This window comes from Oryzias latipes, chromosome 18 (assembly GCF_053564925.1).
Source record: "Oryzias latipes strain Hd-rR chromosome 18, Olatipes_Hd-rR_3.1".
Classification (NCBI taxonomy): domain Eukaryota; kingdom Metazoa; phylum Chordata; class Actinopteri; order Beloniformes; family Adrianichthyidae; genus Oryzias; species Oryzias latipes.
In genome coordinates, this window is record NC_136254.1 from 28,021,185 (window position 1) to 28,036,072 (window position 14,888).

At 37.5% G+C, this 14,888-nt stretch overlaps 1 protein-coding gene across 1 annotated transcript; it reads left to right on the plus strand.

Annotated features, from left to right (window-relative positions):
* On the plus strand, positions 1 to 14,888 carry LOC101162871 (secretory phospholipase A2 receptor). The gene is made up of 9 exons (XM_078936245.1): positions 1 to 207; positions 2,968 to 3,138; positions 7,955 to 8,179; positions 8,681 to 8,780; positions 9,606 to 9,838; positions 9,973 to 10,227; positions 12,305 to 14,171; positions 14,296 to 14,375; positions 14,515 to 14,888. The coding sequence occupies exons 1-7, from the start codon at positions 108 to 110 to the stop codon at positions 12,718 to 12,720; spliced, it is 1,500 nt and encodes a 499-aa protein (XP_078792371.1). The 5' UTR covers positions 1 to 107; the 3' UTR covers positions 12,721 to 14,171; positions 14,296 to 14,375; positions 14,515 to 14,888.

Below are 14,888 nucleotides of genomic sequence, written 5' to 3' on the forward strand. Positions count from 1 at the left end.
GAAAGACAAAACAAACAAGGACTAGCAAGCAGGAACACAAATCCAGAAGAACTTGATGAAGAACACGATATCAAGTAAGATGTTTTAATGGCAAATGGCTCATTAGCATGCAGTATACACTATTGCAAGAAAAGAACATGAATGACTTATGGTTTTCTTTACAGGTTTATCTCATGGATCATCAAGTGATCATCCTCATTTTTGCAGGTCAGTACTTTTATATGAATACCCAGGATTTTTTGTTTTATTTAACATGCTTTATTTTAGTACCTGCATTTACTTTAGTTGACTTTGATCATTAGAGATGATGTTTAAACTGTAAACTTGTATCTTGCAAATGTCTTTAGTGGAAATAAACAACAAATTTAAACTCAATAGTCAATTCATAAGTTTTTAACTTTTTTTTTAGATTATAGTTTTTTAAATTGTAATATGAAAATTGGAGATCATAGTAGTAGATTTAGGGGCTGTCATCTGGACTTAGTTTTTAAAATAAGAAGACGTTTCACCTCTTATCCAAAAGTCTTGACAAGCCTTTTGGATAAGAAGTGAAATGTCTTCTAACTTTAAAAACCAAGCCAGTCAGTCTTTGAGTGACTGACTTTAAAGACTAAGTCCAAATGACAGCCTCTACTACTATGATGGAATCAACCTGGATGAATGAGAGTCTTCATAGATAATTGGAGATCACAATTTTCCGTAGTCCTTTATTTGGAATACTGTTCAAAATTCTTGAAACTGCTAGGAGAACACAATAATCTTAACTTTGTGAGAAGAAACACTTTGCTAAATACCGTTAAACATGCACAGCGACAAGTTTTGAAGATTTACTAAAGACAGTAAATAGAGGCTTTATTTATTTAAAATTAATCTGACAGATCCATCAGTCATAACATTATTTTTTTGTTTTTTGTATTTTATTCGCCTAAGAAAACTTTATGAACCAGCTAAAGGTGGATTATTTAGATTTTAGTTTTTAGAGTAAGTATTCATTTTTTGTTGAAATGTAAATCCTATACAACACTGAATTGCAGAATTAAAGCAATGCAGATACAAAGTGATTTTATAAATAGACCCTACTTGGCCAGAGTGATTCCACAGCATTAAGTTTCCACATTAGAAACTATCAGTTCTACTTTAATTCAGTGACTGGGCTGTGGCTGAGACACATCACATTACAGAACCTGATGTGAAGTGAAAAAACTCTGGAGAGGTTTTTTAATTGCAGAAGAAAAAGCATTCCTGTTTCTTAAAGGAAGTTAGGTTTGTTTGAGCAGCATATACAGTTTCACTTCAAAATGATAAATTTACTTTAAATTTAAAAAATATAATTTTATATATATATATATATATATATATATATATATATATATATATATATATATATATATATATATATATATATATATATATATATATATATATATATATATATAAGTATTCATTTATTTTAGTTATTTTTGTTCAGTGGCTTACAAACAGCACTAAAAAGTAATGGTATGTATCGATTGTTACCAGTGTTGGGAACTCTTAGCAAAGTAATGACTTATGTTAACATATTATTTCTTTCAGTAGCAAAGTAGCGAAAGTCATTACCATCACATTTTTAGTATTTTTCATATATTACATGTCCATTTACTGGTGTATTACAACAAACTCTGACCTCTAGGAAAGTTAAAAAATGCCACAAATACAACTCTTTTTTTTCTGTTTGTGGTTGTGTAATTCCCTTTTTATAAAGTTCATATAGAGCCAAATAAGAGCCAGATAAATATATAAATAAACTGAATAACTATCCTCTAAGCCTTCATTAAAGTCCCACTCCAACTTTATAGTTTCTCTATTGTAAAAGTGTTCCCAGTTGTCTTTTATTATGATTATGCAATTTTTAGCTAACAATTGCTTTTTGCTTTAGAATTAGAGCTGGAAAGGCATTCTTTGGCCCTACCATGACAGTTGCTTCATTCTTTGTTAAATTAATGCTTAAAATTCTGAAAGTGTTGATTTGTGACTATGCGGGAAAAACCAGAAAGTCCAACCCAGCCCATTTTTTGACATTCAAGAAACTTCATTATACATTGACCGATTGAAGATGTGTTGACAGGACCTGAGATAAAGAGCTAATGTCTAGACCAGTGTTTCCCAACCCTGGTCCTCAGGGTACACTGTCCTGCATTTTTTCAATCCAACCCTGAACACACCTGCCTTTGATGACTGTCATTGTCAGGCTTCCACTGAGCTTGATGATGAGCTAAATCAGGAGTGCATAATCAGGGTAACATGGAAAACATGCAGGACAGTGTGCCCCAAGCACCAGGGTTGGGAAACACTGGTCTAGACTATGTACCTCAACTGCCTCTGAGATTTCCAGTCCGTGCTGCAATGTAACCCAGCAGGAAGAAAATCTCTTTTTTAAGTTATGAGGTTGACATTTTCTCAGATTTCTCTTTTTTAGTACCATTGATACAATAGAAAGCTACTAAAAATTAGATGACAAAAAGGATTAGCCATAATGGAGACACCATCTGCTAATGCACAGTCAAAATATGTTGTAAGCTATGGGCAGATATTTTAACCTACTTTTTTGTTGGTTAAGTTTATATCTGTGTGTTCTTCATTCTTGTGTGCTTTTACTTTTCCAAAAGTAAACATTATTATGGTCATAAGAACTCAATTTTTCCCATTGTGTCAGAATGACAATATTAATGTTCACTTTTAGGTCACAAGATGTTATGTCACGACTTTCAAAGAATTGTATAGAAACATGGGACTACAGTTGTACAATAATTAACTTAAAATACATTATAGTTGGAAGAAACTTGCACACTGGCTGTTGCATAAAAAGTTTGATAAAAACTATCCTGTCAACCCAGGACGTGATGAGTGGGTCTTAATAACATGAATTCCTTCATTGTCAGGTTACACATTGGGAAAAAATGAAATTAGTTTTTGTTTTGTTTTTTTCAGGAGCACTGCTCAGTGTTTCCTTTGCACAGACTCGTCAGTTCTACTTTGTGAACACCCCTTTAAACTGGAGAGATGCTCAGAGTGTCTGCAGACAGAACTACGCTGATCTGGCCACCATAGAGGATACAGCTGATGTTGATGCGGTTATTGTTGCATTATCAAGTTATACAGGTGAGTTTTTCAAGTTGGACAGATAATCCAAATTGGGTTATGTTTAGCCACTGAGTTTTTAGTGTGTACAAACAGTACCAAAAGCCCCTGTGGAGCAGTATATCTCAACTTGGGCATCAAGCAGTACACCAAGAAGTACAACTGGTGTGACTTCCACGACAACTAACAGGGAACATGACATGTATGGCGTTTCATGGCTGCCATAAATTGAATGAACGTAAAGACAACTAAACAGGTGTATTCAGGAACTGAATGAGCGAACTTTACAATTGGCAGACGCAATTCAATCTGAGCGACCCCGCATTTTACAACTGCACGCCTGCAATCCTGACTGAGCGGTGATCCTGCGCGCTCCCTGGGTTTGCACGCAGTGTTAAGGGGGCGTTTTTGTCACTTGAAAGCGGTAACTTCATAGCAGGGGGTGCCTAACAGGTGGTTCTTGAACTGAATGCAGCTCTCTGCCTTTTATCTTATTTTCTATATACTCTACTTTTACAACCATAAGGCAAACATAAAAGTGTTACATTTTCTCCAAAATGTACAGAGCGGCCCTAATTTTTTTGTTGTGTGACTTCGGTAAAGAGGACCTAGAAGTGAACAGCATGAGAATGCTAAAGAGGTGAGGACGAAGACACCCCCCCTCCATAGTACAAAGGTACAGATATGTGCATAATACAAAAAAACTTTGTTTTGGAAACCCTGGAAGTGCAAAAAGACTCGATTATGAAGCACAGTTTAAACTGCAAGCTATCAGCTACGTGGACAAACACAGGAACCGAGCAGCTGCCAGAGAATTCAAAATAATGAATCCATGGTTTGCAAGTTTGAAAGCTGGAAAACAAACAAACAAGACAAGAAGACGCATTAGCAGCTGATTTTCCACGGAAAAAAGGCGAAGTTGCCTGTTTTGGAAGATCGACTCCAGCGCAGCAACTTCCAACAGATGACAGTGAAAAGCTGTCCATCCTCCACTCCTTTTACTGGGAGGCGAGTGACGCGACACTTTTGGACTGTAGAACTCCTTGGTTTGATGTGTCTGCTTGCACTGTTCTTTGAGCTTTGGAGCCGCATGGTAACGAGACTCTGACGATGATGAAAGGGAAGCTGGCGTGTTTGATAGAAATTTATCTCTGCTGTTATTTTCAGATGCAGAAGATGAGGACTTTGATGGATTTTTGGATGCTGGTTGATGACTGGAAAAAAAAATAAAAGTGTGCCAATGTTTGTGATGATGCTGGCTGAAGTCCTGTCCGCTATTCTGACGGACTGAGGCCTGCCAGTCAAAAAGTCCAGGTGCCAGTCACAGATAATAGGGTGTATTCCAAGGGAGAACAGTTTGTGGGTGAGTTTTTAGGGAACGACTGTTTTGAATGAAGAACTGCAGTCGATAAAGAGCATCCTAATACAGGAGTCTTTATTTTCCAGGTGTGAGAGGGAGGTGTGCAGTGCTGTGGCAATGGCATCTGAGGTGGACCTGTTGGGCTGGTATGCATACTGCAGGGGGTCTGGTGTGTCTGGAATACTGCTCTGAATGTGGGTCAGTATCACTCTCTCAAAGCACTTCATAATGAATGGAGTGAGTGCTACTGGTCTGACTGGTAGTCATTCATGCAGGTGGGAGGGCTCTTCTTGGGGAGGGGAACAATTGTAGTGGTCTTGAAGCAGGAGGGTCTGACGGAAAGGTTGAAAAGCTCGTTAGCACATGCTCTGAGGGCTCGTCCAGGAATGTTGTCAGCCTGGGCTAATGAGACAACTGGTGGGGGTGAGGGGGGTGTCATGGTCTGAGAGTGTATTGGTCCCTCTGTGTGGGGGGTGGACGTCTCAAAGCGGGTGTAGAAAGCATTGAAGTCGTCGGGCAGGCTGTCTGCAGCAATGATGGTGCTGGTGCTGCTTCTGTTGTCTGATGTGCTGCAAACCCCTCCACATGCGGCCAGGGTCAGTAGTGGAATAGAGACCATCCAGCTTCTCTCTGTACTGCCTCTCTGCTGCTGTGATGGCCTTTTTCAGGCCATACTTCGCAGCTTTGTATTCAGACTCGAATGTCTGCACCCTTTACGTTGGTGTAAACATGATTCAAGACGTTCTTCTCAAGAGTGGGAATGTCTACATGCTGGTTATATCTGGGAAATAAGGTTTGAAGATTGCACTGAATAAAGTCGCCCGCAGCAATAAAACAGCATCAGGGTGAGCCGTCTCTAGTGCGGTGATGGTAAATGGACTAATACTTATATAGCGCTTTCTACCTTCTTACGAAGGCCCAAAGCGCTTTTACAGTCACAGTCCCATTCAGCCATGCACACACACATTCACACACTGATGGCGGCTCCGCTGCTGAACACTGGCGCCAACATCCCACCAGAGGCAATGTGGGGTTCATTGTTTTGCCCAAGGACACTTTGACACATGGGCGGTGCAAGGCAGGAATCGAACCTGCAATCTTACGATCATGGGTCTGCCGCCCAACTGCTGCACCACGGCCGCCCATGACGCCATGGAGCTGGCCGAGAGGCGCTGTAGAGTTAGCTCGCAGGGGAATATAGACAGCGGCTAAAAACACGGCTGTAAAGTCCCTTGGCAGATAATAGGAACGACACTTCAGCATCAGAAACAGGCGAACAGTGCTGGTGAACATTCCATACATCCCCACACCACGTGTTGTTGATAAACACACACACAAATTTCAGCCAATCAGATCAACCAGAAAGGTTACCGCCCACAAGTGACAAAAACACCCCCTTAACACTGCGCCCAAACCCAGCTAGTGCGCAGGATCATGGCTCATTGCAGTCGTGCAGTTTTAAAATGCCGGGTCGCTTGGTTACAATTGCGTCTGCGCGGTTATAATGTTTGCAAACTCAGTTCCTGAATACACCCGCTCAATTGTCTTTGCGCTCTTTCAATATATGGCAGCGATAAAACGCCATATAGATGTCCCTAGATGAGCACAGATGTTATATTTCAATATTTTAAATAATATCCACATGAATACATTCATTTTTCAAAAGTCAGCCTGAATATACTAGTCTATGATAGTACTATTTGTGATGTGGTTCTAGACATACAGTGAGGCAAAAATGTAATTATTTAAAAACAGGTATATCTCATCTATGACAAGCAAAATTCGAAAAAATAATCCAGAAAATAACATTGTCTGACTTTTAAAGAATTTATTCGTAAATTGTGGTGGAAAATAAGTATTTGGTCAATAATAAGTTCAACTCAATGATTTGTTATATAGTCTTTGTTGCCAATGACAGCAGTCAAACACTTTCTGTAAGTCTCCACAAGGTTTTCACAAACTAGTGCTGGTATTTTGGCCCGTTCCTCAATGCAGATCTCCTCTAGAGCAGTGATGTTTTTGGGCTGTCGCTGGACTTTCAGCTCCCTCCAAAGATTTTCCATGTTGTTAAGATCTGGAGACTAGCTAGGCCAGTCCAGGATCTTAAAATGCTTCTTTCGAAGCCACTCCTTTGTTACCCGGGCAACGTGTGTTTGGGATTGTTGTCATGCTGAAAGTGTCAAGGCAGGATCGTAGGGACCAATCAAAAAATGACAGACCTAGGAGTGCAACAACTTTATTGAGTGCTGGCTTTAGCAAGGAGACACGTCTGGAACTGCAGGGTTTGAGTCCCTGGCGGCGTGGTGTGTTACTGATGGTAGTCTTTGTGACTTTGGTCCCAGCTCTCTGCAGGTCATTCACTAGGCTTCCAAGTGTGGTTCTGGGATTTTTGCTCGCTGTTGTTGTGATCATTTTGACCCCATGAGGTGAGATCTTGTGGGGAGCCCCATATATCAAAGGTGTTATATGTCTTCCATTTCCTGATAATTGCTCCCACAGTTGATTTCTTCACACCAAGCCTATTGCAGATTCAGTCTTCCCAGTCTGGTGCAGGTAAACAATTTTGTTTCTGGTGTCCTTAGACAGCTCTTTGGTCTCGGCCATAGTGGAGTGTGACTGTTTGAGGTTGTGAACAGGTGTGTTTCATATAGATAACCATTTATAATATGTGCCATTTATACAAGTAAGAAGTGGAGGACAGAAATCATGCTTGATAGTAGGTAACCAAATACTTATTTTCCACCATAATTTGCAAATACATTCCTTAAAATCAAACAATGTGAATTTATGGATTTTTTTCTCATTTTGTGTGTCATAATTGAAGTATACCTATTATGAAAATTATAGGCCTCACTCATCTTTTTAAGTTGGATAACTTGCACAATTGGTGGCTGACTAAATCCTTTTTTGCCCCACTGTATTTGTGCTTCCTTTTTATCAATCAGCTTTTTCTGCAGCATTTCTGAATAAACAAATGCCACCTGGTAATACTCAGCAAACAGTAGTTTTATAGATTTCTTTTTAGAAATCACACATTGTCCCATATCTGTCATAAAAATGTACAACAATTACATATTTTACTTTGCAACCCTTCCTGGTTTTGTCCTCGCTCCAGTGGACGCCTGGTTTTGAATTACCAGTTCAGTCGAAAAGTTGATAGTATCTTGTTGTATTTTTAACTCCTTTTTTTATTTTAAAGCAACTTGTTTAACTTCTGGTTAAGTTTTTTTTTTTTTTTAATATCAGCATTAAAACATCATATCTGAACATTTTAAACAGAGGTAAGAAAAAAATAAAAAGTTTGCTGCCCTAAAATATAGGAGGTGTCACTTATAAGGTATTCTTGAAATCACTGGAAACAAATGAACATTTTGTAAAATGCAGAGAATGACAGTTTTTTTATTTTTTAACAAAAGGATCAGGTTTATCTAAATTTTTCCATTTTTTTCAATGGCTGAATGAATTCTTGTTTTAAAGGGAAAGCCTGGATTGGTCTTCACGATGACATGGTGAACAGTTGGAGGTGGTCTTTGAGTGACAGCAGCTTTTATGGTGATGGAGAGTTATCATTTAGGAATTGGTACCCTGGCGAGCCCAACAATCTGAATGGACAACAGTTGTGTGTCCGTTTTTATGGTTCCGTTAACGGTTTATGGGATGACGATGATTGCTCTGAGGCACTGCCTTTTGTTTGCTATCGAGGTGAGTTACCTTTCAGATTTTATTGACTTCAAATGTGCATTCTTCTAGACAAATTCTTTTTCATTAGAGCAGTTTATTAGTCTCCCATTTCAAGACTTTTGAGTTTCAGCTCCATTTGTTGTAACAACTTTGCTTCAAAACGTTTTTATTTATCTGTCAGAATGTTACAATGAAGGAAAACATTTCTTTGAAATCTCCCAATTGATCAGAATATCATTTAGTCATTTCAAGTGTCTGCTGAGCTTGTATTGAACTTGATGCCTGTTTATGTAAAGTATTCTTGGCAACATAAAACTGTTGACACTAGAAACTGTTATTGATCTTGAATTCTGCTGCACCAAAATCCAGCCGGTGTTCCTCTTTCTGCAATAAACACCTCTGATTTATTAAGCATTGCATGTGACTCTTGTCTAAACTGAGAAAAATCTTCAATTACAACAATTTTAAACCAAGAAGATGTTTCTTTTTTTTAATGTGTGTTGTTCTTTTATGTATTTGCAGGCATGGTTTCTGGCACCCCCGGTTACATTCTCATTAACACCCCATTGAACTGGACAGACGCACAGAAATACTGCAGGCAGAATTATTTGGATTTAGCAAGGTACAGTTGTACTAATCTTTCCTTCACTTTGCACCTGCTTTCCAGACAAACCTCTCCTCTAAAGAAAAAAAAAATCACATTAGTTGATGTAAATTTAGGATGAACTGATAGATTTTCTTGGCCCCTATTTTCTCACCTTTTCTCTGTTGCAGTTTCTGACTCTTGAAGCTATTTCTCATTACTGCTATGCCTAAACTGTACCTTGTGACTTCCAAATACTAGTTTTGTAACAAGAAATCTTTTGCCTATAATCAAGAAATAGTTTGGATATATTTAGATAAACCCATCTAACACTAAAACTTTAGCTCCAGTGTTGACATTCTTTGAGTTGTTCTAACTCTTCAACCATTTATGAAATTAACATAATTCCAGTCGATTCTGAAGCTTCTGAAGTTTTATTGCAGCCATCATAAAGTAATAAAGGATTGAGCCACACAAAGCAAAAAAACTGTTTAAGTGTTGTAAAATTCTATTTTGCATTCATTGTCCCAAAAAAGTCTTGACTTACTTTGAAATTTAAATCTGCTAAGTAATTAGCATCAAAATTTATAATTTGATGTGCAAAGCAATGTTTTTATTTCATAAAAAGAATATATCAAATAAATCCCACTGCAGTATTTATAACTTTTAAAATAGTATCTACAACCAAAAAATAGAAAGGAGTTGAACATTTATAGAGATGATTTTTAATTCTTTGTCCTAATAATGGGAGGATGCATAAAAGATGCTAAAAATGAACCATTTTACAACATTAAGAAGAATTTACTATTTAAGCTTTCTCATTTTTTATGTTGTTGCTGTGATGTAAATATTTTCTTTTTACAGCATACGGAGTATTGCAGAGAATAACATAATTGAAGCCGTATCAGGAAGTGAATGGGTCTGGATTGGTCTGTATCGCCAGAAAGTGTGGTCTGATGGAAGCCAATCGGTGTTTCAGTACAACATAGTCGTTAAACAAGGCTCTACTGGAGATCAATGTGTTACTGTAGAGAAGCCGGGACAATGGTCAAATTATGACTGCTCTTCTCAATTTTCATTTATTTGTCACAAATCAGGTATGTATGTTGAAGTGCTGCACTAATTAAATTTAGGAATTTTACTGTTGTCAGTAAAAAAGATAACACCTTGAGTGATGCTAAAATGAAATATTCTATTTACTGGTAACTGTTTTTTTCTGTTTCATTCTCAGTTCCTCTGAATGTGAATAATTTGACTTTATTGAGAAGAACAGAGACTAATGTCACTCTGCAGTGGAGTAAGATCATCAATGCCAGCTATGTGCTCCAGTTTAATGGTAGAGAGAGGATGATTTCAGCCCCTGATGGTGATGGACCAGTAACTTTCACAGTCTCATCTCTCAGTGCTGGAACAACATACACATTCAATCTTTACTCTGTTTATGGAAACACCAGAAGCACCGGAGTACAACTGACCGTAACAACTGGTAAAATGATCTAGATTTTTATTTATTTTCCCTAAAGGAATTCAGTTTGAATGTTATTGAATGTTAGAGCAGCCACTTATTTCAGACTAAGGTGTGAGAAGTTGTGTTGTTGATCCCAGCACATGGCCAGAAACTGATAAAGCAGAAAAACCAAAACAAACAGTATTACTGGTAGGGTGCCTTCTTATCCCTGGTAGTGATTAAACAAAAACAAAACCAGACAGTAATGATGATAAACCTCCAGCAACTTTTTTTTGATTCTGTTCCATCCTCCCCCCACTTCCGTAACCCTCCCCCTTTTTTTCCTTTTTCTTTTATCCTCCGTCTCTAACATCTCACTGTCTTCTCTCCTTTTATTCTGTCTGGTCCATAAAAAAAAAAGGTACACGAACATAATCAATATAAAAAAAGTTAAGCTTCAAATAAAAAAAGGGTTTACAAAAATAATATACTTTGTGTGTCAGAACATTCAAAACCCCCCAGTGCAGTGCTTCTCAGTTATTTTTTGCAGAGCCCCCCCTAAGTAAAAAGAAAAGGTTTCGTGCTCCCCAACTTGCCACGGTGACTAAATAAGATCATTATCTATAAAATAGTGTAACTAAACCTAAAATTGAATCTTTTAATATAAACAAAATAAAAAACACAAATCCACTTTCAACAAATATTAAATTAATTTGGCCACACAGAAACGTTGTTCTGGTCTAAATAAATAAAAATAGATAAAAACATTGTGCTGACTTTTTTTTCTAAATCACATTAATGAATAAAAACAGACAGGTATAGTAACCCAGAATAAATGACGACTTGTCGTATTTCAGGCAGATACTCGCTGCAGTGTTTTACAGGTAACAACCCTAGGGCGGTTCAGTCAATTAACTCACCTGCTCAGCTTCCTATTTAAGCCCAGGTGCGCAGCTGTTCATTCTCTTTCTTACCTTCAGCGCTCATTTTTCGCCCCTCCCTTCGCTTCCACCTGTGGGCTCCGTAAAGGGGGGTTTTGTTACCCAAAAGTTTTATGGAAATTTCTCATGGAATTGAACAGAGCCTTATGCCAAATGAAAAGATGTGAATGCCAATTTATATAATGTGGAAAATTAAGTATGTCAAATAAATATTTGTTACTGCAAGAGTTGTCTGACTGAAATGAAGGTAAACCTTCAATAATGTTTAATATTTTGCTCTCCATAAAAAATATTTGCTCTCCAAATTACACAGACATGAACATGCTGATGCTGCAGAACAAAACAAACAAGGCTTGGAAAATTTGATAATAAGAAATAAATCGAATCATTCTATATTCTTTGCTCTTTTTTATATTTTCTTAAAGCTGGACTCCTGGCATCATTTTCAGCAATAAGTTCATTTCTGCTTGGTGTGTGAGGTCCTGTGTGTGTCTTCATGAAACGTATCAGAGGGATTTGATTTTTTATGAATTTGTTATCTGTTACTGCGAATATCATTTTTAGGTCTTATAAAACATTGACGTGACTGTTTTTATGTGTCGACAGGTTTTAGAATCAAAACCGCAAAAAATAAAAGCGCAACTAAAAATGACGATTTCAAAATAAAACTGCAACTCAAAAAGACGATTTCAAAATAAAACTGCCATTCAAATTGACGAATTCAGAATAGCGAGAAAACAAATCGGCAAGTCAGAAATGTAATTGTGCTTTGGGTTATAGCTTTTGGTTGCAAATTATAGGTAATAGTCCTCTATTTGTGCATTTTGATTAGTAGATTTGGTTGTTTGGATGCACGGTTTTACGTTTTTGATGCACAATACTTTAGGCGCTGAATTGACACCATGCATCCCACGTTAAATTTGCGCCCCGGGTAATTGCATGTATTGCCTGTACCTAAAACCGATACTACTGCGCTCAAACTATTAAAATCAGCTGATAAAATATGATTCAATGCTTCTCAACAAGTATTCATAACAAAACCCAATTACTTTTAAATGATTTTATGTGGTTTCCTTCAGTTTGACTGTAACGTTAGCGGATATCCTAATATAAATAAGTAGTATTTTTCTTGCTTATCTTTTACATCTTTAATATTTCCTTTGCTTCTTTTGTAGCTCCTCAAAATGCAGAAAACTTTCGAGCATCTGCACAGACTGAGACCAGCATTACTCTTGAATGGAGTAGAATGAACACAAATGTCAGCTTCATCCTGCAGTTTAATGGAACAGAGACAAACATCAGCGCACCAGAAGGAGGAGGACCTGTATCATACACGGTCACATCACTCACTGCTCGGACAGAATACACCTTTACTCTCTTCTGTGTGTTTGAAGGAATAAGAAGCAGTGGAGTGACAGTTACTGCATTCACGGGTAAGAATCTGTGCTTGGTAAATTGTGCCTATGCTCAGGATGTTGTCACACTAGCCTGTTTTCCGTACCCACTGTATGTTGTTTTTGTCCATCACAAACTTTCCAAATGTTCTTTTAACTCAGTGCTTCTCAATTGTTTTTTGCAAGGCCCCCCCTAGGAAAAAGAAAATGTTTCGTTTCCCCCCTAACCCCCCCACACCCACACACTCGCCTCGTGTCTTTTATCAATAAAAAAAGAAAAAAAGCATTCCACTTTCAACAAATATTAAATTTATTTAGCCACACAGAAACCCTGTTCTATTCTAAAGCAGAAGAAAAGCTTAAAACAAAAAAAATCTGTCAGTCGTTATTCAAACTAAAAACATTTTGACCAACTAACCCATTTGAAGCTGAGAAAAAAATTTCAATTAATAACTAATATTGAATGTAAATTTATCTGAAACTTTAACACAGCAGCACCAATACATTTAACATTTTTATTCTGAAGATAAAAATATTGTTCTGATTTTTTTTCTAAATGATGGATTGTTTATTTATGATGTCATAAAGTGCAGCTGTTTTCCTGCATTACCTGCTGTCTTTATGTCAAATACTGACACCAACTAAACAACAGGCAGACAAAGAAGACATTGATGGAAAACAAAGACACGTCATCAAAATGTCTACAATAGTTCATAAAGAATGACATTATTAGCATGTGCTGAGTCATTTAATGGCACGCGATGATCCTGATCTGGGCAGCTCACCGCGTGTGTGTTCCAACTCTCAGGCGGAGCCCACCATATAAAGGTAATATTGTTCCAAAAAGAACGCACTTCTACATTTGATGTGAGAACTTGTCATTCTCTCACACATGTGAGCTGCGTGTGACAGGAGACGGGAACAGCAGCAGGGACGGCAGTTCACGGTTTCAGGCTTTTATAAACTCTGTGATAAAAGAGATGATAAGAAGCTAACAGTGACACAGGTTTTTTTTCCAAGCACTAAGCTGCTGTCACCATTGACCCCCGTTAAATTTGGGCACTTGTGCCAAAAACCGCTACTACTGCGCGCCCCCCCTGCTTCCCCCTACTATTTGAGAAGCACTGTTTTAACTCAAAGACTTCTGTCATGTCTATTTTACTAAAGCTACAGTAACAGGTGCCAAAATGCCACCGTGCAGCGACCTAAATGCCATTTCTTTTAGCAAATTCAACAGTGAATTTGCTAAAAGACCATGTTGTGGCTCTTGTTTCAGACCATGTTGTGGCTCTTGTTTCAGTGAGCTGCTGTTGTCATTTTACAACAGCCACCGAGGTTTTCAGTGAAAGTTCAAATTCAACAATGACCGGAAGATTTAACGACATTGGTCAGCCATCGCTCTTGCATATTTGGAGGTTGTGTGGTGGCAGTCCGGTGGCAGTAATGTTCCATATGATTTTTCATGTGTCTCTATCCTCATGGATGCAAGCGCCTTTCTGAGCCTGCTTTTTTTTAAAACTATTTTTGCGAGGCAGCCATGTACATTTTGTGTGACACCGGTAAACTTTTAACATGTTTTCCTTTTTTTTACTTCTTTTTATTTCCACACTCAACTCTACAAAAACACCCTCAACATCCAAAGTACATAGTAAGTCAAGCCTTTTTTCGGAATGTTTTTTTTTGTGTCTTTTCATGTGTCTCTTGTTGGAATAATTTGTTTGGTATTTTTTTAAACTTTTGACCTACAAAGACCTTTTATGTGTGTTAATCAGACTACGTCATTGGACTGGACATGGGATTTAAGTCTTTTGGTGCGATGACTGAAGCTGAAGTGCAGAGAGCCATTGAAGAGGTAACAGTTCTATTTACATAAAACTGCCAATAACAGATAGTAATATGTATTAATGTCTCATATTTGATATTATTCACTGTTAGTATTCAAATTATGTGTTTCTGTGTTGTTTTTCTGTGTTGTTTTTCTGTGTGTGTAGTTTCTGCAGACATATGGACTTTCACCAAACGTGTTGTCTATAAAAGTTAAACCTGTGCAACCGTAAGACAACAGAAGGAGGATTTTCCTTCAAGACAACAGAACCTGGAGTGTGTTTCGTGTTTGGATCAACATTATTTTATACTTTTCTTATTAAAGTCTATAGCCTCCTTATACTATAGTTATAGCTTCTTTGTGACTTTACTATGTTATTAATTAATTTTTAAAATTTTTGTTTAAAAAAAACCTTTTATGTAAATTTATACAGAGGAATAACTATGCCACTATCATTGAGTTTTTCCCAAGGACAGCATTTTAATCCTTTCCTGATTTTCCAGTTGATCAAAAATAAACTAATATGCTTTATAAAAGGTT